General features: G+C 35.5%; 1 protein-coding gene across 1 annotated transcript; it reads right to left on the bottom strand.

The window, feature by feature from the left end:
- Positions 1 to 3,233, bottom strand: LOC107616411 (uncharacterized). The gene is made up of 6 exons (XM_088500325.1): positions 2,993 to 3,233; positions 2,267 to 2,523; positions 1,798 to 1,890; positions 1,609 to 1,710; positions 952 to 1,341; positions 1 to 90 (listed from the first exon to the last, which is right to left on the bottom strand). Exons 1-6 carry the CDS (start codon positions 3,231 to 3,233, stop codon positions 1 to 3), a joined length of 1,173 nt encoding a protein of 390 aa, XP_088356451.1.
- Positions 3,234 to 23,937: the final 20,704 nt, after the last annotated feature.

Below are 23,937 nucleotides of genomic sequence, written 5' to 3'. Positions count from 1 at the left end.
TCAAATATTTGTCCTCAGATGTCCGTTGCTATCACCAACTGATCTCCTAGCATCAAAGGGAGTAGTAGGCTCGCTTTCAGCATCATTAGCCTATATGTAAACATAAGATATTATTAATAATTTCAGTAAAGTTAAGCATCAAGATAATTCAATATAATCCTGACAACTCAATTTTAAAGAGCATCTAAACCTAATGTAAGAAAATAGAAAACTGTAGCTGTACAGTTGAAGAGGCAAAAACATGCAGATATGCTTGGTTGCTTACTACAAAATAATATCATTATCCTAAAATAGGATCAGAGACAACTTGCACTAATTTATGACAAAATTGATATAATTAAGTAATTGCCTAATAACTAATTATCGCAACTATTTTGCCAATTGGTGCCGAACTCCTGAAATTCGGCTAATTATTATTATATATATCTTCCTAGCTCTTACATGAACAAAAATATTGATTCTTTTGACTTGGCCATAACTCGTAAGTCACAAACTAGAAGTTAAGGAGGAAACATTCTTGTATATTGATTGATACTGCAATTGAGGCTTTCAGGACTTTAGATGCTTCAGAAAAACTAAATTGCAGCTATTGTTTATTTATGTATTGGTGTTCATGGGTTCAGCCGAATTCAGTAAAATATAGTTACCTTTTTGTGAGGCTGATTTGTTTTGGGGAAATGAATGATATATGACTATAGCTTCCTCTTGCAAAACGTAGCAGCAGAGTAGTTTCCCATGTTTAATGGACAACAACCACTAACAGAATGCAAGAATATTGTGATGTCCATGTTCTTAACTATTCTCAGCCTAATTCTTGGCATCTAGAGTCGTGGGTTACCACTAATAATTGATGATATGAACATATTCAATTTCAATAATTAGACTCCACTATTAATGAGTATTTTCCATCTAAACTTATATTCCTAACAAATGAATTTATTATAAAGTTACCTCGCGGGCAGAAAAGAAGCCAACAAGTGCTTCGGGAATTCCTCCTTCCTTCATCATTAGATATGCTTTCACATTATCAAATGATTGCTGCAACTTAGACTCTAGACTAATGACCTCTTGCTGTGAATTATGTAAGTCGGACTCCAAATTATTGATCTTTTCCTGTAAAATTGCAGCAGTAGTAGGCGAAGAAGATCCAGCTGAATTAGTGGAGATGGTCATCCCATTAAGCCGACTTCTCACATTCCTAAAGGTATTTGTAGGCGCTGCTCCCATGCCCATGCAACGAACTCTTCCAGAATGTTCAGGCCCCAAAACTTTACCAACAGCATCATTAGGGGACACCTCAAATTGTGTATTTGACTGTGTCATATTTAGCTCAATTTGTTCCTATTTAAAAGTAGTAAATAGATACTATTCAATTTAAAAGTAGCAACACATGTAATCAATGGCATTGCAGATTATGATTATTCTAATGTTCCTAGACCATTATCACAACTAAAAATTTAAAATGAAAAGTGTATGCAAGTGAAGTGAACCACTTTTCTATAATCATTATATATCTCAATCCACAAGCAACTACACTCAAATCCCATTTTCACATGATCACATACAAATAAAATAAGATAAGATAGCAAAGGTTTACAAAACACTTACCACTATAGTTAATGCCTCGTTATTTACAAAAGACCCATCCTTTCTCTTATGTGTTTCAATGTACATCATTCCTCTACTAGGCTTCTTTCCCGTTTTCAAGTACTAAAAAAGAAGGAATAAAGAGTTAAACAATTAACATATATAATGCAAGTAAAATCACACATGTACCAAGTGTGTGTATATATATACCATCTCATGTCGCCTCCGAGAGTTGGATTTAGATCCACAAGTGTGAGGAATGGTTTGCTTGCTTCGATTTTCCTTATTTTTCATGCAAAGCTCCTAAAAATAAATATAATAACTTCAATTAATAATTTTTTTTAATTAAAGTACAACAATAACTAAATAAATTGTTTAGTGTCTTACAACTGTAGACGGTTTTAGTCGATAATTGACAAAGCAAGCCCATTGATCTCTTGGAACATCATCAGGCACGTTGTTCACCAATGCTTCTCTTCTCATGGTTGGATCATAGAACTCATTCCACAATCTTTGCCTATATGTTGCCCACTTCTTTGCAATACTTTAAATGCAATACCTGTAGGCAATCTTTTCTGTGCTTGTAAAATGGAAGTGGGGCTTCAAACAAAAAAATAAATAAATAAATAAATAAATAATTACTTGAACTAATAGAAGTTTCAAATAAAATAGATTTTACCTTTATCATTGTATCAAAGCACTCATCTTTGAAAGACTTAGGCATGCCACCATTTTCTTGTCCCGACCACTTTTCAAAGCTAATTGGAAAGATACGTGCATTAGTTGCTAATATACCACAATAGCCAGCAAGTAAACCTTGTGCTTCACCATATGATGCATCCTCTTCGTCAACCTCTACAATTACACGGTCTCCCATAGGTAAGTTGCAAACATCCTTGACTTTGATCTTAGCCTTCTTCTTTATATTTGTAGAGTCTTAAGAAAAATAAAAATGATTTAAATGATAACAGTGTATAATATTTGTTACAAATAGAAGCAGTGATTGGAAAAAGACATTAGAACCATGGGGTATGGGAGAAATGAATACAGGAAACAGGTAATTAAAAAAAATAAATAAAAGAACAGTGTTATAATAATCTAGCTAGTAAGTGACTCTTCAAGTTCACCGAAGCATATATACATGCTGCTACAATCCCATTGTTTTCCATAATATATAAATCTCAAATAATGGGCAAAAGAAAAAAAAGCCATCATCATAATCTGAGGCATGAGTGAGTGGTAAGTGAAATTTTTTGGTGAAATTGGGAGGTTTACATCTCAAAAAGAGGCAGTTATCATCATTTACCATTTTAAGTTATGAGGATTTTTTAAAGTTTTCCTACCTATTAAAATTAATATTGTGAATCAGTTGCCTCTACACTAGTTATGCAATATAAATTAATACCAATTATCTCCACATTCCAAGCAGATGAAGACTTTGAGTTAGAACAACGTGTGGCTCCATCAGATGAAATGGAATTTGCAGCGGCTTGAGAAGGAATTTGAAAAGGAGCCTCACTAGCCTCTACACTAGTGGTATCTTCAGATGCTGTTGGTGCTGGAGGTTGAAGTGAACGAGAAGCATTGTTGTTTTCCCTCTCATCTACAAACTTCAATGGATTTTTTATGCGCTTTCCCTTTGGCATGACTGCATATTAACAAACACAAAACTGTTAAGCACACAAAAGATAATTAGACATTATACTAACTTGTTACAAGAGACAAAAAAAATCATGAGTCTCCATTGATTTTCACTCATTTCTTAACTTGTTACAAAAAATTGTTATTAAGTTACAAGTTTTTTATGAATAAAGTTACAAAATTGACAAATGTTACAAATTCTCTCTTAGAATTGAGAATAGTAAAAAATCCTCTACATTTTAAGTTCGAGCATAAGTATAAATCATCATACAAGAATTGTGGCAGCAAAGTAGCTACACAACCTGCTCAAAATTTATATATCAAGCAGGTAATATTCACATTTAATTCACAAAAATGCATGTTCAATATCCAATATTAAAATACTCTTATACCTTTATGAATAAGACTAGTTTGTTATTACAAAAGCATGACAGTAAAGTCAGCAAAAATAATCAAGTGCTTCATTATAGTTAGAACAATTAGTGTATTAGAAAATAACTTTGAGCATTTGTGATGTCAGACAAAAATGTCAAGAAAATGCCATGTGAAATGTAAACTACTAACCTCCCATTTATAGTAATTAACTCCCTTCATTTGCTAATTATTAAGCATCAAGTCTTTAAGTTAATATAGATCCATACAAAACAGCAAAACATTTTAGATGTCAGGACACATGGGCCATGGCAAAAACTAAAGATGCTTGACAATATTTCTAATCTATAATGAACAGATTTATCTAAAATCTTCCAACCCAAAATTTCCTTTTAATCACAATGACTCAGAGACTTCAAATACATTTAGCTAAAATCTACTCCTTTATCTACTAAGCAAATACATACAAGCTTCAGAATGTATTCTCTATTAACAGATTCAAAATCTACTCCTTTATTTGTTAAGCAAAATTTTCATTCATACATGGAGAATTTTATCATTGACACAATTTCCAATGTATTATACTTCATGTTAGACAAGCTAAGCTAAAAGAAAGCTTATATTCACTTTCATATTACCTCCAAATGAATCACATAACAATCTTGTAAACTTTGAGTCACGAAATGGCACATGTGCACTATTCTCTGCAAGTGCATTAATACACTTCCCCAATGCACTCAACGACAGATTGATAGACTTTGCTTCCTCTAGTGTATGCCCTTCACTTCCTATTGAGTAGTTCATAGAAACATCATCAGTAAGCAACTTGGATATTATAATAAGTAAAACAATAGAGTAATATCTCCATGGCAATGTTACATGAAAATTTAATCATCCTCAAAGTTCTTTTAGCTCTTGCACTTTAATTGGTATCGCAAGTTCTTTTACGGAGAAAAAAATCATTACTATTTGGTAAAATATATTCAGGGAATTTCTCTTATATCTCTGCTTTGTATAAATTAAAAGAGATTCAGTTTAATTTTTTACCCTTTCAAGATTATATATGTTAATATATATTTGAAGCTAAGTGATTTATTGAATATTCACTTTGTGATGGATTCTATTAGGCAAGAAGAGAAGTTAGGTTGCAATGGCTTCTCCAAACATTAACAACAGTAATGCTTTAGAAGGAGAAACAAAACCTAAGATTCAGGAAATATTGATTAACATTTCAGAACATTTTGAACCATTGGTGCTTGATGAATGTTGCATTTACAAGGTTCCTTCTCATCTATTCAAGTTGAATGGGGAAGCTTACACACCAAAGTTCATCTCAATAGGCCCTATTCACAGCAAAGATTCAAAACTGAGACAATAGAATCAGAAACAAAGGTACTTCCATGCTTTCTATAAGCGACTAAATAACTCACAGGCTTTAGCTTTGAAGAGATATAGAACAATCTATCTTGAACAAGAAAAGAAAACTATAAGAAAACTATATAGAGATTCTTATTCAGAGCTTGTTAATAGAGAAGAGATATCAACAAATTAATAGCGAAGAAGAAGTACCTGTGGCAGCTCGAAGGAGAAATATGGAGGGAGAGAAGTTGCGTCGAAGAAGAAGCTTGGAACCGAACAGATCTGAAAACGTGTTGACAGAGGAGGTGACTCGATCCAGAAGCGTTCTACCATGGCAAAGGCGGCAGCAACAACAATGGCAATGGTGATGGAAACGACGGCAGCAACAACGGCGGTGGAAACTCCGCTGTGGCAGCAATAACCGAATAGAAGAACAAATCTGAAAACGCGTTGATAAAAGAGGTGGCTCAATCAAGAAGCTCTCTACCGCAACAGACACGGCAGTGGTGACGGTGCCGGCGGCGGAAATGGCAGCAGAAATGACGGCAAAAATGGCGGTAGAAGGGTTCTCTCTCACCTACCTCAGTCGCAGCTAAGTAGCTAACTCAGTCTCATTTTGAAAAATTGGGGAAATTAGGTTTTGTTTCAAAACTTAATTTTAATTAATTATTAGTGGAGGTTTTTTAAATTGCCATAAATAAAATGTATTGTGGAGGTTTTTAGAAACCTACACCAAAATACTCCCTCAAATAAATATTAATCTTGTAGTGAGATGGGCTAATCAGTCTCACAAAGTTAAATATCAAGAGCTAGAAAGGATATTTTTTTTTTCGGGAGCCTCAAAACTTCAAAAGAATTATCAGGGATCAGAATAGGTATTCACACTATAATTTTTCATATTTTTATATCTTCTTTTGACCATCATCTTTTAGCCCGATTGTCATGACACCATCATCATTACCACCTTTATATTCCTTATCTCCCGCCAAGCTTAAAAGAAACAAATGGCATTCCAATTTGAAATTTAAATACCTCGATAGACCACTCAAGCAATTTATCTTTAAAAGGGAATTTATGCCCTATTATCTATTTTATCATTAAGTTTGTCATCATTCTGAAACTAGATTTGTCACCAGCAGCACTAATCTTTTTATTATCTAATAGTTCTGTCTGCTTCATAATTTTTTATAGTTCTATCTGCATCTACAATTTTTTTTAACCCAAGTTTTCGCAATTTCTCTAGTAAATCCACTTACTCTAGAATTTTTGTAGTACTATCTGCACCACAACTTTCTGCAATTCTACTTGTATTCTAAGTTTTACAATAGTTTCATATGCTCTTGCACAGTTTCATCAACTTTATTAAGTAAACATCAATTCCGGTCTCTGTCCATTTTAAAATATGACAAGGAGATTCGTGTAGGAAAGATAGACCTGTCCTGGTCCTTGTTCCTGTCTGCTATGAGTCATGGCGATCCCTCTATCATTTTTCCTCACTAAACTTAACAGAAAAGACCTATGTGACACTTAATGTTGCTGATGTGGACACTGAGTTTCCGATAAGTGTTATGCTGGCTGATGGTAATCAGTGGCTAACAGAAGGGGGAGAGGGTTGAATCTTAGCCCCTTTTCACTGAAAATTAATTTTTGACTTTTTAAAGGAACTTCAGAAGATATTTCTGCTTTTTGTCTCGTGTTGAGTTGAGAGACACTTTTGTTTTGTCTCGTACTGAGTTGTGAGATATTTTTGTTTTTGTCTCCTGGTAAATAGAAACAGAGAAAGGAGTAGGGAAGAAGAATTTACACCAGATGTATCCTGGTTCAGCCACTAGGTGTAATATGGCCTACATCCAGTCTCCATTACAACAATGATGGAATTTCACTATATTATCACAACATTACAAACACCAATATATCCCTAGGAACTACCCATTCCTATCTGGGACAAATCTAGATTCTACACCCAATCTGAATTTGACTAGGACTCAAAACCTAAATTTCAACCGCAAAGTGCTAACCTAACTTGCAAGGGAATCCCCACAGGATCATGAAACACAACATACAGATGTACAAAGAAACTCTGAGACATCTATGACTTTTTCTCTAATTTTGATCACTGCCTTTTTTCCTCTCACTGACTTTTTCTTACAAACCTTACCATGTTTGCCTTTTTCACCATGAGACTAAGACAGACAAAACTAAGAAAAAGAAAACAAAATGAACATCTTTGAAGGAGAAGAACTCAGGAAGCTCGGGTAGCTATGAGAACTCTGTGCTTTCACTTTCTCTCCTTGATCTCAACCATTGGCCGTTCACCCTTAATATAGAAGGGGAAGCTTCCAAGATTGAAACCGGTTCAACCAAGCAACTTCTTCTCCAACCAAAAATAGCAGTGGCTCGGAAAGAGAGAAGAGAGAGGGAAAACTAAAAACCAACATGCATGTACCTCTCTCAACCTTTTTCATCAAGCTCCTTCAATTTGAACCATTGATCTTGTCTTTGGCTCCAAGAAAGGATTCGGACCCTTGATGATCTTTTGACCCAGAGCCGCTTCTTTTCTTCCATTTTTGCTCCTTCCTATGCGTAGCTCTAGAGGCTATCTTCTTTCTTTGATGAACAAAAATAGAAATGAACTTTTGCAACTGAGATCTCCTTCTCTAATAGAGGCGGATCCTTTCTTTTCTTGGTATGGAGGATCTTGAAGCTCTTCTTCAAAATCTTGCCTTCAATGGCAAAGATCTTGCCTTGCCTTACTTTAGATCTTCCTTCCTCATAGCCTTTCTTCCATAAGCTTTTCTTGTAACTTCTTTTTCTTCTAATGACTTCTATCTTCTTCTCTGTTTGATTGATATAACCGAAAGACAAGAGAAAGGAGAGAGAAGAGACAAAGCTTTTAATGCAATATTAAACCCAATTTAATTTTGAGTTCGGTTACCTATGCATACAATCAATTGAATTGAAATTTGAATTCCATTAACCAATGGAGTAGGTAACCGAAGAGTGAATGCTCCATTTCTTTCTTCATCCAATTCGGACCAAGGGATTTGTTGGTCTAAGAGAATACTAACTTGGGATTTGTACTAGTTTCTTGGCCCAATCTGTTTCATTATTTTATTAACATTCAGCCATATAGAATGAAATATTTTTGCATGAAGGCTGGACAAACTTTAATCACAGTGGGCTTGAATCAATTTTGGCCCGATCATAAACTTTCTGCACACTTGAACAAAAATATCAAACAAACCATTGGAAGCATATAACAATTTAATAATTTTCTAATCAATATTTTAATAATGTTTGATCATCATTTCAATTAAATGTAAGTTTTCCAAACTCAAATCTCCCCCTTGATGGCAAACATTATTAAAACTGAATTGAAAGGATTAGGATTTAGAGAACTTCCCTTTAATGGTTTTGACCGAATCCTCCCCCCTTCCATTGTTCAATATGCTCCCCCTAAATGTGTGCTTTGATTATCCTGTTTCTAACAAAATATTCATAGAAACAATGCCTATGTACAATCTTTAACAGTTCCTAAAAGATGGTTAAAAGATTTTCAAGAAACGAAACCTTTAAACAAAACCTGAGTTTCACAAGAGAATGCATATGAAACCAATTAAAAAGGGATTAATAAAGCTCTATTAGTCAAGTAGCCCAAGATAGATTTGAGCAAATAATTTTATCAAACAATTCAATGCTCAAGGCCGAATCAGATCACAACACAGCATATGACCATGACACAGAGAATCAGATTAGAGCAAAACAGAGCATAAAAAATAGTAAAACAGAGCATTAAACATAGCATTCAGCAGCTTAAGCAGAGCACAAAACAACCAACAGCAGTAGTTAGCAGTTTTAATTTCAGTTTCAATTCAGCCAATCTTTTCCTCTCCCTTTTGTCATCAAGGAGGGACCCTGCAAAAACATAGAGAGAAGCAATGTAGTACATAACATTTAAACCATAAATAATATCAAAGTATTTGGTTACAGTCATTCCAAAATAAAACAATTCAAATGAAACTAAGTCCCAATGTAGTAGAATAAAGTGAGTCTATAGGCAGAAACAACAGAGATCAAATCTTAGGCATCAGACAAGTTGACATCAGAATCAAGAAGATCTTCTTCTTCTTTGGAATTGGCCGTGTCCTTGTCAACAGTCTCCAAGTCTTGATAAGCAAATTCACCCTTTCATGGCACTTTGTCCAGGCTTTTTTATTCTTAAAGGCTTGCTTTCTAGCCTCTTTGTATGATTTAACCATCAAATTGGACATATTGGAGAACTCAGTGAGGACATCCTTTATTGTTTTTGAGAATCGAGACTTGTCAGAGGTTTCAATAGGACGAAAACTTTCATCTTCACTATCAGTGAACACTGATGCCTTTGAACTCTTTGCCTTTTTCCCTTTAGCTGACTCGGGAACTCCCCCACCTTTGATAGTAGAAACCCGATTCTTCACTGGCTCATTACTTAGATCAACTTGAAAGTACTCAAAGATACATGTCAAAAATATGCCATAAGGGAGATTGCACTTTTTGTCACTTCGGACACAGTCCCACATATGCCTAATCATGAGATATGCAAATGAAATAGGGGCAGAAAACAGAATGGCAAACAACACAAGAGTATCACAAACTATTACTCTTTGATAAGAGCCACTCTGTGGCATTATGACATGATTGATTATCCGATGCAACAGAGCTTGAACAGGACCAAGAGCCTTATGAGTTAAAGTGGTACCATCCAGAGAAGAGAAATTTTCACATACCCGAGCCAGGGCGTCTTGTAGGGAAATACCAACATGTTGATCCCATTTTCCAGACATATAGGCCCTGGCCCCCACATCTTTATATCCCAACGCAGTACTTATGGTTTCATTATTTAGAGAAAGATGAACATTTTTCACATAAGAATGGAGTTCACCATCATGAAAAATCAAGTTTGCATAAAACTCACGAACCAAGTTTGGATAAACATGTTTTCGGATTTTAAAAATGGGAGTCCATTTTAACTCATAAAAATATGTTGTAAAATCAATTCCTTTCTCAGCAAGATTTTTCAGATTAACAACAAATGAGGCACATAAGGGGTGGTTTACCAAAACTTGGAAATGAAACTCATAAGCCACACAGGAGATAAAGCGGTAAGGGTCATAATGAGAATGGCTTTTACCATATTTATTCTTGAAATCCAGAGAATCAATGTTCGGTGGTTCTCGGGTGTCATGAAAAACAGTCCGCTTAGGATGCTGAGATGGGGCAGAGCGGCCCGTTGGATGAGGGGTGGAGCACCATGGCGGTGGAGAGCGGCGGGAAGGTGAAGAGGGAGAGTCTTCGTCTTCTTTGGGGATAGGCCCCTTCCCCTTTGAAACCTTCTTCTGTGATGATTTGCCTTCTTTGTGTGTAGAACCCTTTGGATGTATGACTTTTCTAGCCATAGAAGCAGTGGAATGAGAGGAGGGTAAAGAAGATGAGTGAGAGTGAATGTGTATGTGAGTGTGGGTTTAAGGTCCTTTGGATGATGGAGGATTTTTAGGAATGGGGGTTTGGGTGCTTCTTCAGGTAGGGAGTTTCTTTCTCATGTTGAAGGAAGTAAAATGGAGAAAGAGAAGATGAAGAGAGTGCCGAAGAGAGTGGAAGGTGGAGAGAGGTTACACCATCATAAATGCTTAGTGGAAGATATCTCATTTAAATCCATTATCATTCAATGAAAATGGTTTTCAATAAGGATTTTAAAAATAAAAAAGAATAATTGAAAAGACCTTTCCTTGAAAAGTGGGAGAAGTTATAGGAAAAAGATTTGATTTGACAAAACTCCTCTTTTAGAAGGTATGATGTGAAAACCTTCTTAAAATAAACTATTTAAAACAATAAATTTATGATACCAAAAATAATAAGCCAGTATCACAGAGTGGGCTTAAGGTGGTTGAACAGGCTTGGGTCCAAGGTACCAGACTTCAGTCTCCCCCTTTTTAATGACTTGTTTATCACTTGTCCAGATTTGTCTCCCTGCTGCCTACGAGACAGAAGCACACACAGGCATGAAAATGTCAGCAAGTTGCTCTTCAGATTTTACAAATTGGATATCAATAGTACCCTTTTGCACATGTTCCTTAATAAAGTGATATCGAACCTCAATGTGCTTGGTTCTAGAGTACAGTACAGAATTTTTTGAAATATTTATTGCACTCATATTATCACAAAATAAATATATACTATTGATTTTCAATTTGTAATCTTCCAATTGAGTTTTAAGCTATAAGAGTTGAGAGCAACAAGCAGCCGTAGATAAAGCAACAGTGGCTTGCTTATTGCTTGACCACATGTTAAGTGAACTTCCAAGGAGGCAACACATTCCGGACGTGCTTCTTCTATCCACTCGGTCTCCCGCGTAATCTGCATCACAAAACCTACTACACAAAACTCATTAGATTTAGGATACCATAATCCAAGATCACATGTGCCCATAATGTATCTAATGATTTTTTTAACGGCCGAAAGATGGGATTCTTTTGGGTGAGATTGAAATCTATAGCATACACCCACATTTTGAACAATATCCAACCTAGAGGATGTAAGATACATGAGTGATCCTATCATTCCTCTATACTTTGTTTCATCCACATCTTTGCTATTTTCATCCTTGTCAAGTTTAGTGTTTGGATGCATAGGAGTTCCCATTGGTTTGGAATTTTCAAGACCAAATTTCTTGATTAACTCTTTGGCATATTTTTCTTGGTGAATAAAAATACCACTAGGAGTTTGTTTGATTTGAAGACCAAGAAAGAAATTTAATTCTCCCATTAAACTCATTTCAAACTCACTAGTCATAAGTTTTCCAAACTCTTCACACAAGGATTCATTGGCCGAACCAAACACAATGTCATCCACATAAACTTGAACAAGTAAGATATCATCATTAGATTCTTTTATAAACAAAGTAGTATCGGTGGTACCCTTTGAAAATTATTTTTTAACAAGAAGACACTAAGCCTTTCATACCAAGCTCTAGGAGCTTGCCTAAGACCGTAAAGGGCCTTTGAAAGTTTAAAAACATGATTTGGAAAAACTTTGCTTTCAAAACTAGGGGATTATGCCACAAATACTTCCCTATCTATAAAGACATCAAGAAAAGCACATTTGACATCCATTTGAAATATTTTGAAACCTTTGTGGGCAGCATAGACTAGAAGCAACCTAATTGCTTCCATTCTTGCTACCAGAGCAAATGACTCATCAAAATCAATACCTTCCTCTTGATCGTAACCTTGGGCCACTAGTCTAGCCTTGTTACAAACAACACTACCATCTTTACCCAATCTATTTTTGAAAATCCATTTTGTACCGGTTACCTTTTTACCATAGGAATTCGGTACAAGGGTCGAAACCTCATTCTTATCAAATTGTGATAGCTCTTCTTCCATGGCTTTAACCCATGATGAGTCTTCAAGAACTTGCTTCACATTAAGAGGTTCCAATTGGGACAAGTAGGCAACATTGCTTGTTTCCATTTGCTTCTTACTTAAGGATCTAGTGGTTATGCCTTGTGAAGGATCTCCAATTATGAATTCATAAGAGTAATCCTTCAAAAATTTTCATTCACGTGGCCTTTGAGGAAAGGTTCTGCCTTGACGAGTTTCAGTAGAAAACTCTGTTCTGGATTCTCTGGCTTGTTCAATAGACAAAACAGAAATGTCTCCTTCATTCTGAAGAGAAGTTTCTGGACAGACAGATTCAACAACTGAGACAGATTTGGGATTTTGTTGATTGGCTTGTTGGTTCATATCAGTTTTACTACCTGCATCATCATCTAACATAGCACTTGGAATAGAGTTAGAATCACAAAAAGACACGTGTATGGATTCCTCAATTGTTCTATGTTTTTTGAGGTAAAACCTAAACGCTTTGCTAGTGGCGGAGAATCCAACAATCATTCCTTCAGAAGATTTTGGATCAAAATTTTTAAGATTTTCTTTATTGTTAAGTACAAAACATTTGCATCCAAAAATATGAAAATACTTAAGATTAGGTGGTGTTCCTTTCCAAAACTCATATGGAGTTTTCTTTAAACCTTTTCTAATGATGGTTCTATTTAGAATATAACAAGTTGTATTTACAGCTTTAGCCCACAAAAACTTTGGAACATCATTTTCACAAAGCATTGCCTTAGTCATTTCTTGAAGGCTTCTATTCCTTCTTTCAACAACCCCATTTTGTGAAGGTGTTCTTGGGCATGAAAAGTTATGTGCTATTCCAAATTCATCACAAAAATTTTTAAAATCTTGGTTTTCAAATTCCTTTCCATGATCACTTCTCAAGTGGGCAATTTTAAAATTTCATTTTGAATCTTTTTGCAAAGAGAGAAAAAAGCATAGAACGTATCATTTTTATGAGCTAAGAAAAGAACCCAACCAAATCTAGAGTAATCATCCACCACTACCAAACTATAATGTTTTCCTCCCAAACTTTGTGTTCTGGTAGGACCAAAAAGATCAATATGTAACATTTCTAATGGCCTTTTAGTGAAAATTCCATCTTTGAATTTAAAAGATGATCTTACTTGTTTTCCTAGTTGACAAGCATCACAAGTAATATCTCTATCAAATTTAATATTTGGAATTCCTCTAACTAAATTCTTTTTAACAAGCTTAAAAATTTGGTACATGCTTGCATGTCCCAAGTTCTTATGCCAAAGCCATTTTTCAGATTCAAGAGAGGTAAAACAAGTTACTTTTTGATCCTTTAAATCCTCTAGAGTTAATCTATACACATTATTGTATCTTTTTGCTTCAAACAAAATATGACCAGATTTTTCACAAATAACCAAGCAATCCAATTTTCTAAAAATAACCAAATATCTAATATCACACAATTGGCTAATGCTTAGTAGATTGTGCTTTAATCCGTCAACAAACAAAACATCATTAATGAAAGAAGAGAAGTTCTTACCCACTATACCTATTGCCACTATTTTTCCCTTTCTATTGTCATCGAAAGTAACAAAACCTCCATCATACTCATCAAGCTTGATGAAGATTGTTGACTTCCCGGTCATATGCCTAGAGCACCCACTATCCATATACCACATATTATCCTTTCTTTTGGATGCTAGGCAAACCTACAAAAACACTTAAGTGACCTTAGGTATCCAAATCTTTTTGGATCCTTTAATGTCAAACCATCTCCCTTGTCCCAAGCCATTATAATCACAAACAATCTTGTAAACTTTATCTCCAATTATCCTTTCATTTATGAAGCATTGAATAGGAAAATATCCATTTCAATTGCATAATCTACAAAATTTTTTGTGTTGCTGCTTTTTAAAGCTTGTTGGTTTTTGAAACCTTATGTCATCCGAAGAGAATGCCATGTTGGTAAAAGAATATTTTTCAATAAATTTTTCTGATTTGTGAAAATCCAAACCATCTTTATCATAAAGAGGTTTTTGACTAGCTAAGAGTTGATTTAAATTTTCAAAACTTTGAGCAAAGTTGGCTAAGTCTTCTTTAAGTCTTTTTACCTCTTTATGCAGCCACTCATTTTCCTCAAAATAATTTAGATTTTCAATCACAAAATGATGATACTCACAGCTCTTAAGTTCAGCTTTTAACGGCTTGTTTTCTTCAACAAGATCAATAGCAGTTTCGGCTTCCCTTAATTTATCTTTGAGAAAACTATTTTCTGCTTTTAGAATGGTAACTTGAGATTCAAGATATCATAGTTTTCTTTTAAGAAGCATCTGATTTTTTCATTGAGATGATCTATCATAAGATGAAGGTCTTCAGTTGAAGGTTCAGGAAATATTACCTCGTTTACTATGTCGGCCATGAGACAAGTTTGGGACTTGGTTTCAGTTTCCTCTTCTTCATCCGAATCATTCTCCAAGTCTTCCCATGATGCCATGAGTCCTTTCCTCTTTTCTTTTTTCGGTCTGTCCTCCTTTTTTAGTTTAGGACAATCAAACTTGAAGTGTCCAGTTTCCTTACAGTTATAGCAGATCACCTTGCTTGGGTCCCTCTTTGGTTTCCTTGAATTGCCTCCTTTGTTCTGTTCCTTCAGCTTCATCATTTTCTTGAATTTCTTGGCAAACAAAACAAAGTCATCGTCAAATAAATTATCACTGGATTCATCATCCAGAGATTCAGTGACTGATTTGAGAGCAACTCATTTCTTTTTAGTATCTCTCTTTAAATAAGTGTTTTCAAAAGCAAGTAAATTTTCTCTCAGATCATCATATGTCATTTCATCAATACCACTACTCTCAGCTATTATTATAGCCTTGGTTTCTCACTCTTTCGTGAGACTTCTCAATATTCTCCTCACAAGCACAGATTCTGGATGTCTGATTCCCATAGCATCCAAGCCAGTGATGATAATGTTGAATCTTTCAAATATTTCATCAATTGTTTCTCCTTCCTTCATTGAGAACATTTTGTAGTCTCTGTTCAGCATGTCTATTCTAGATCTTTTGACTTGGGTTGTGCCTTCATGAGTAACTTGAAGCTTATCCCAGATTTTCTTTGCTGTTGTGCTTCTTGATACCTGTCGGTATTCCTCGAAATTGACAACACAGTTGAGCAAGTTGACAGCTTTAGCATTGAACTCTATTTCTTTCTATCATCTTCATTTCAATCGGCCTCATCCTTGGGAACAAGCACTCCATCAGCTCCTGTGGTGGTTGGAAATTGTGGACCTTCCAGGATTATTTTCCAAAGCCTGTAATCTACAGACTGAACAAAGATCTTCATTCTTTCTTTCTAGTAGCTGTAGTTTTTCCCATTGAAGAATGGGGGTTTGTTGCTTGACTGCCCTTCTGTCAGAGTATAGGCCACCAGATTTGAACCACTATTGACTGCCATCAGGATCTTTTCTCCAAATTGTAAAGCTTGATTTCTTTGAGACCAAGCTCTGATACCAATTGATGGTAATCAGTGGCTAAGAGAAGAGGGGGTTGAATCATAGCCCTTTTTTACTGAAAATTAATTTCTGACTTTTTAAAGGAACTTCAGGAGATATTTCTGCTTTTTGTCTCATGTCGAGTTGAGAAACACTTTTGTTTCGTCTCGTACCGAGTTGTGAGATATTTTTGTTTTTGTCTCCTGGTAAACAGAAACAGAGAAAGGAGTAAGGAAGAAGAATTAACAGCAGATGTATCCTGGTTCAGCTACTAGGTGCAATGTGGCCTACATCCAGTCTCCATCACAACAATGATAGAATTTCACTATGTTATCACAACATTACAAACACCAATATCTCATATAAACTACACATTCCTATCTTGGACAAATCCAGATTTTACACCCAATCTGAATTTGACTAGGACTCAAAACCTAGCTTTCAACCGCAAAGTGCTAACCCAACTTGTAAGAAAATCCCCACAGGATCATGAAACACAACATACAGATATATAAAAAAACTTTGGGACATCTATGACTTTTTCTCTAATTTTGATCACTGTCTTTTTCCTCTCACTGGCTTTTTCTTACAAACCTCACCATGTTTGCCTTTTTCACCATGAGACTCAGATAGACAAAAGTAAGAAAAAGAAAACAAAATGAACATCTTTGAAGGAGAAGAACTCAGGAAGCTCGGGTGGCTATGAGAACTCTGTGCTTTCACTTTCTCTCCTTGATCTCAACCCTTGGCCGTTCACCCTTAATATAGAAGGGGAAGCTTCCAAGGTTGAGACCGGTTTAACCAAGCAACTTCTTCTCCAACCAAAAAAGCAGCGGTTCGGACAGAGAGAAGAGAGAGGAAAAACCAAAAACCAGCATGCATGTACCTCTCTCAACCCTTTTTCATCAAGCTCCTTCAATCTGAACCCTTGATCTTGTCTTTGGCTCCAAGAAAGGATTCGGACCCTTCATGATCTTCTGACCCAGAGCCGTTTCTTTTCTTCCATTTTTGCTCCTTCCTATACGTAGCTCTAGAGGCTATCTTCTTTCTTTGATGAACAAAAATGGAAATGAACTTTTGCAACTGAGATCTTCTTCTCTGACAGAGGCGGATCCTTTATTTTCTTGGTATGGAGGATCTGGAAGCTCTTCTTCAAAATCTTGCCTTCAATGGCAAAGATCTTGCCTTGCCTTACTTTAGATATTCCTTCCTCATAGCCTTTCTTCCATAGGCTTTTCTTGTAACTTCTTTTTCTTCTGATGACTTCTATCTTTTTCTCTGTTTGATTGATATGACCGAAAGACAAGAGAGAGGAGAGAGACGAGACAAAGCTTTTAATGCAATATTAAACCCAATTTAATTTTGAGTTTCGGTTACCTATGCATTCAATCGATTGAATTGAAATTTGAATTCCATTAACCAATGGAGTAGGTAACCGAAGAGTGCATGCTCCATTTCTTTCTTCATCCAATTCGAACCAAGGGATTTGTTGGTCCAAGAAAATGTTGACTTGGGCTTTGTACTACTTTCTTGGCCCAATTTGTTTTATTATTTTATTAACATTCAGCCATATAGAATGAAATATTTTTGCATGAAGGATGGACAAACTTTAATCACAATGGGCTTGAATCAATTTTGGCCTGATCATAAACTTTCTGCACACTTGAACAAAAATATCAAAAAAACCATTGGAAGCATATAACAATTTAATAATTTTTTAATCAATATTTTAATAATGTTTGATCATCATTTCAATTAAATGTAAGTTTTCCAAACTCAACACTAGCGAATGGGCAATGGTCAAGGGTCAATTTGTCTTCCTATGAGCAATGGTCAGGGATCAATTTGTCCCTCTAAGGACAATGGTCAGAAATCAATTTGTCCTCCTTTAATTTATCCAAAAAAATATCATTTCACATGCTCCACTGAACCAAAATCTATATTTTTTAGGAATAATTCATCTCAGCTGAAACCTTTTATTACTCTTCCAAATCAAACAGTTACGACCTTATGACTCACCAAACCCATCAAATGGACCAATAACTGATATAACAAATTCAACGACTAAAGATGGTGTAACATCAGCAAAGACAATATTTGTTGCAAGTTCAGGGACTGTCATCAAAGCTTGTCTAATTTGTGTTCACTCTAAGTTTAAAGCCTCTAAGGCTTAGGCCACCTAAGAAGAATTGGTATTGGATAACTTAGACTTTGCTAGTGTGGATATTATCTCTAGGAGTTAAGGACATATGTTTTGTTGTTTCAGCTATTTATTTTGCTTATTTAAAATCTCTCAGCAATACAATGCTTTTGGCTTAGGGACAAATGTTCTGATTTTTTTTTTTAGTAAAGTATCGTTTTTGTCCCTAATATTTGGGGTAAGTTCTATTTGTATCCCTAACGTTTAAATCGTCCTATTTGTATACTGAACGTTTATAAAAGTGATTTAATATTATCCTGCCGTCAATTATACTAATAGATCAGATTGTATTTTTCAATTATTCTCACTTGAATGTAGGGGTGCACAGACCCGGCCCGGCCCGAAGGCCCGGCCCGGTCCCGAACACTTTAGGGACTAAATTGGTGTGATTTCATCGGGTTTAGGGTCGGGTACGGGTCTCAAAAATAGACCCGGTCATTATTTCGGGTCGGGTCCGGGCCATAGCTCGGGTCACCCGAAGTCGGCCCGGTGGCCCGGTCATCATACATAATTAATATTTTGTGTTATTAGTGATGGATCATGACTATTCTTATGTGGAATTTAAGTATTGTAAACCTTAATATTTTGTGTTATTAGTCATTATAAGACTATAAGTTAATGTTTTATGTTTAGAATGCATAAGACTTTAGACTAATACATAAGATTGTGTTATTTGTATTGATTTAAATATTTGGTATTATTAGACAATATTAGTATTGATTGTGGTTATGCTTTAATATTGATTGTGGTTATGCTTTAATTTTGAAGAAGGGTTGGTTCTTGTTATATTTTTTTAAGTGAATTTTACTATGTTAACTAATGGTTGGAGTCTTAAAAATTTGGATATTTTTACATGCTAGCTTACAAGAAGGTATCAACGTAATGTAATGTTAATGACCCGATTTTCACCCGGTTTTTACCCGGTTTTCACCCGGTATAATTGTGGCCCGAAAGTGTATTGGTTTCATCGGGTCTAGGGCCGGGTTTGGGTCTAATAAATAGACCCGGTGTATATTTCGGGCCGGGTCTGGGTCACATCAAACCCGGCTTCACCCGGCCCATGTGCACCCCTACTTGAATGTATTCATTCTTAATTAGGTCTCACTTGGATGTGTCCGATTTTAATATTGTACCCAAAATTTGTATTCTAAAAAATTGAATTATGTAAATGTTGCAATGATTAGTTTCAACTTTTAATAAGTTATTATCCGGAGTGGATCATTGGTTCTTACTAGACATTAGTATTCTAACTTCAAGAAGAGATTTTTAAAATTCTAACTAAAGATCATGATGTGTAATTGATGACAGGATAACATTGAATCACTTTTACAAACGTTAGGAATACAAATAGAACGATTTAAACGTTAGGGACAAAATAGGACTTACCCCATAAGTTGGGGACAAAAATGATACTTTACTCTCTTTTTTCTTTTGTCTAAGGATCATGCTGCTGCCCATATTATGCTATCCGACAGTAAAGAATGCACAAAAAACAAATTCATGGGGCCAACATTATCGTTGCAAAAAAGGTAACGACCTCCAAAAATTCGTTAATTAGAGGTTTAAAGAGAGGCAAATTGACCATTAACCAGTGTCCATAGAGGAACAAATCGATCCTTGACCGTTGTTCATAGGGAGACAAATTGACCCTTGATCATTCTGCATTCGTCAACACGTTATTTAACAGTGACTTAGTGTCCACATCAACAACGTTAAGTGCCACGTACGTCTCTTCTATTAAGTTTGGTGAGGAGAGATGATGAAGGAGCTACCATGACTCGCGATAAATCAGAGACAGGGATCGAAACAAGTTTAGTTTTTCAACAAAGATCACCATATCCTATTTTAAAATGCACAAGAACTGAATTGAGTGTTTACTCAATTTTATTTACATGTGGAATTACTATAATTCTATTTATGTACGTTAGTATTTTAGTGTTTAAACAAAATATTTACTATAGCTTCCACTTGAATTTACGGAAGAATGTTAGAATAATTTATAAATATTAGTTAAATTAAAAAAATTTTAATTTAAATTTGATAGTTATCTTTTTTTATTTTTTAAATTTATTTAACACCTATAAATAAACTTTACCTTGTATATAATAAATATATAAACTCTTTTATCTAATTTCTTCTCTTAGTTTAATTTCTAACAATTACTATTTCTAAATATAGATGAGAAAGACGTAAACAAAATAAGAGGATATTAAAAGGAAAGAAAATATATTACCTCTGATAAACAATATTCATTATTTTAATCATTTTTATATTATTTAAGAAATTTAAAATTAATAATTGTTTATCTTTGTTTAGAGAAATAATTTTCTTTAACATTTACTTCATCTGTTTTGAAATATTTGTTCAAAACACACAATGGATAGACTCTAAAAAACATATAATATTCTATTATGATTGGAAGTTATATAAGTAGATCGACAAAATCATATTGAGATATAGTATATTTAATAATTGTATTAAAAAAAGGTTAAGATGGCTATTAGTATTCATCACGTGCTTATAAACATGCATTTTCAAATGCAAAATCCAGAACTATATCACATGACAGATGACACCTCCCCTCTTCCCATATTTTAAAAAGGTATTACCTCCGTTTTCATCGCTGACATTACAAAATACAGAATTAGAATCTCTCCACAGAAAATGGATATCTGTGTGCAACAACCAAAGACCTTATATAATTAGTTGCCGAGTTAGGATAATGATGAAGTACTTGATCCAACGGCCATCGTCTTCTTGTGCAACGTGTTGTCACGTGGGAGGCACATCTTACAAGAGGTGATTATTGGTGACCCTGATTTTATAATATTTAAATTTTCTAAATTTTAAATTTTATTTTATAAAATAAAATATAATTTATTATTATTTATTTTATAAGTGAGACGAAAAAATATAAAAAAATATTTAATAATAAAAAATTTTATTTTATTCTCTAAAATAAAAATTTAAAATTTAAATTATTCAAATTCGATTTTATAAGTTCTAATGATATAAAAAAAATTAAAAATTTTAACTAATTTATATTTTAAAAACATATTTAGGAATATAATTATAATTTATTTATATATTTACTGCATTCAGAATGTAAAACTTTAATTTTTAGTAATTTTAATATAATAACTTTTTATAGTACACTTGAAATATATCATCAGAACAAAACCTTGTGCTTTGTTAGGGTTTCTTAGTGCTCTGTTAGGGTTTCTTAACGGAGTTCTTAGTGCCGTCAAAGCTACATTGTCAAGATCAATTAAATCTCAATACAAGTCTACGTAATCTGCATGGCTGAGACAACGAGGGATGAAGATCGGATCAAGGAAGACAACCTGAAAGAAGGTAGGAATGTGATTCTACTGGAAGAGGCAGACATATCAAAAGGTATTAACGCTTGCTCCAATAGTCTCTATGGCAGACTCTTTGCTTCCAAAACCTTCTCAATTGGAACCATGGGGAATGCTTTAAAGGCTATATGGGGAAACCCGGAAGGATTTAGCGTGAGTGACAAAGGGGATAATTCCTTCCAATTCTTTTTTAATAAAGAAGTGGATGTCTTGCGTGTTGAACGTGGTTCTCCATGGCTATTCAAAGATTATGTGCTCCATGTCAAGAGATGGAAGGAAGATCAGAACTGTGATGAAGAGATTATTTCCAATTTTTCAGTTTGGGTTCAATTTTGGGGTTTGCCAGAATCGTTTAAAACCCTCGAAGTTGGACGTAAATTGGGAGAGAATCTGGGCACAGTGTTGGAGGTAGGTAAATTTCATATGCGAGGCAGAGAAACTAGGATTGTGAAAGCCAAAATCAATATCGATGCTGCCAGGCAAGTGAGAGATCAGTTAATAGTGGCAGGACCTAATAAAAAGGAGGTAGAAGTGGCACTGCGCTATGAGAGACTTGGAAAGTTCTGTACCTATTGCGCAAAATTGGGGCACGAGGTGAAAAACTGCCATGATCTGCTGAAGGACACAGAGAGTGAGATGGTAAAAGAGGATGACATTGGCGAATGGGTTAAAGCTAGCCAAGTGGGAACGCGAATCTACTCTGAAGGAGAAAGAACATTCAACAACTCAACCCAAAACCAGAATAAGGCCACTCAACGTAAGAAAAAACCGGTCTTAAACTGCTTATTGGAAGAATTTGCAGGGATGTCAATGCAAGAAGAGAAACAAAGTTTGAAACCACAAGACACTGGTAACAGGGCAGCACCTGAGTCACCTCAATCAGCCAATTCTAGAACAGAATGCATTGAGGTTATCATAGCTGGTCAGTCCAATACCAAGGAGGATGAAGGGCAGCTTATGCAATTCGCTATTGGGGAGTGTCGCACCACAGAAAAAGGTAGGAAGTGGAAAAGGTTAGCAAGACAAGGTGCTGTAGAGTCAGATACTAAAAGTGAACCCAAAAAAAGGTTGATGAGTGGTATAGCTGAAGTAACTACAAAGAAAGCAAGAACAGAGGATGAAAATGCAGTTGAACAGATGGTGGAGGGTGCCAGCCTACAAATGGCACCCAAGGCGCCATGAGAACTATAGTTTGGAATTGTCGGGGTTTGGGGAGACCCCTGACAATTCACACCTTAAAAGGGATCTGTAAATCCCACTTCCCCGAGATTGTGTTTATAAGTGAAACAAAGAACCAATCTCGACAGGTGGAAGCAAAACTTCGGGTATGCGGCTACGAAAACTGGCATATTGTTAACCCGGCAGGAGTGGCAGGAGGACTTGTGCTAGCTTGGAAGGACAGCATCAGTGTTCAAATTATTAGCAGTGGAGAATTCTTTGTGGCAGCCGAAATTAAGGAAGTCGGAAGCAGTGAGGTATGGGCGTTCATTGGTGTCCATTTGAGTTGTTCAGAACAAATTTGATCCTTACAGTTTGAGGAGCTTATAACAATGAGCCAACACATGGAAGGAAAAGGGGTAATATCAGGCGATTTTAATGCTATAACAAGCCAAGCGGAAAAGGAGGGTGGAGGCCAAAAATCAGCAACCACCATTGCAACATTCACTAATTTTATTGACAGTAACGAATTGGTGAATATTGGAATGGTGGGGCACCCTTTCACGTGGACAAATCGAAGACAAGGAGAGGATTTGGTGAAGGAGAGGCTTGATCGCTATTTAGTTGGGATGGAATGGAAGTTGAAGTTTCCGAATGCAGTGGTGCACAGGCTCACAGAGTCAGGCTCGGATCATGCTCCAATTTTGATGGAAACCGAACCTCAATCCTGGCATAGTAAAAGGCGGTTTAAATACCAGGAACGTTGGTGTGGAGAAGAGGATGTCAAGAGAATTGTCAGTGAAGTGTGGAGAATGGAAGTTGTAGGCTCGACTATGTTCTCCTTGGCCCAAAAGTTGAAAGTTTGTAGACATAGACTAGTTCAATGGCAGAAAACTCACAAAGCAAACTTCCGGAAAGAAATTGAGGACCTTCAAGCTAAAATAGAGGAGTTGCGGGTGGCTGGAATCAATGGGGGAGAGGAGGTTACCAGTTTGGAAGAGAAGTTGGAGCTGGCATATTTGAAAAAAGAGAGCTATTGGCGAGAAAAATCTAGAATCAAGTGGCTAAAAGAAGGAGATCAGAACACTAGATTCTTTCACCAAAAATTTCAATCAAGGATGCGAATGAACAGAATTTGGAGATTAGTGGGGAGGGACAATGAGATTGCATCGAAACCGGAGGATATTGCAAAGGTAGCTGAGGACTACTTTTGCGATATTTTTACTTCTTCTTGTTCGGCTGATCTGAATCCATACTTAGAGGATTTGGAGTCTAAGGTTACAGCTTCCATGAACCGTAGGCTCCAAAGGCCAGTAACTATGGACGAGGTCAAAAGAGCTACATTTAGTGTTCATGCTCAGAGTGCTC

The sequence above is a fragment of the Arachis ipaensis genome, chromosome B9 (assembly GCF_059453495.1).
Source record: "Arachis ipaensis isolate K30076 ecotype BB chromosome B9, ASM5945349v1, whole genome shotgun sequence".
Classification (NCBI taxonomy): domain Eukaryota; kingdom Viridiplantae; phylum Streptophyta; class Magnoliopsida; order Fabales; family Fabaceae; genus Arachis; species Arachis ipaensis.
Note: the sequence above shows the minus strand (reverse complement) of the source record. Positions and strands in the feature narration are given on the sequence as shown.

Bases quoted from the DNA above. Each gene is read 5' to 3' on its own strand.
- LOC107616411 (XM_088500325.1), bottom strand. From the start codon at position 3,233: ATGCCAAAGGGAAAGCGCATAAAAAATCCATTGAAGTTTGTAGATGAG. The intron at 1,891-2,266 runs GTAAAATCTATT...ATTTATTTTTAG, and splicing joins GCTTTGATACAATGATAAAG to GAGCTTTGCATGAAAAATAA. The intron at 1,711-1,797 runs GTATATATATAC...CTTCTTTTTTAG, and splicing joins CTCGGAGGCGACATGAGATG to TACTTGAAAACGGGAAAGAA.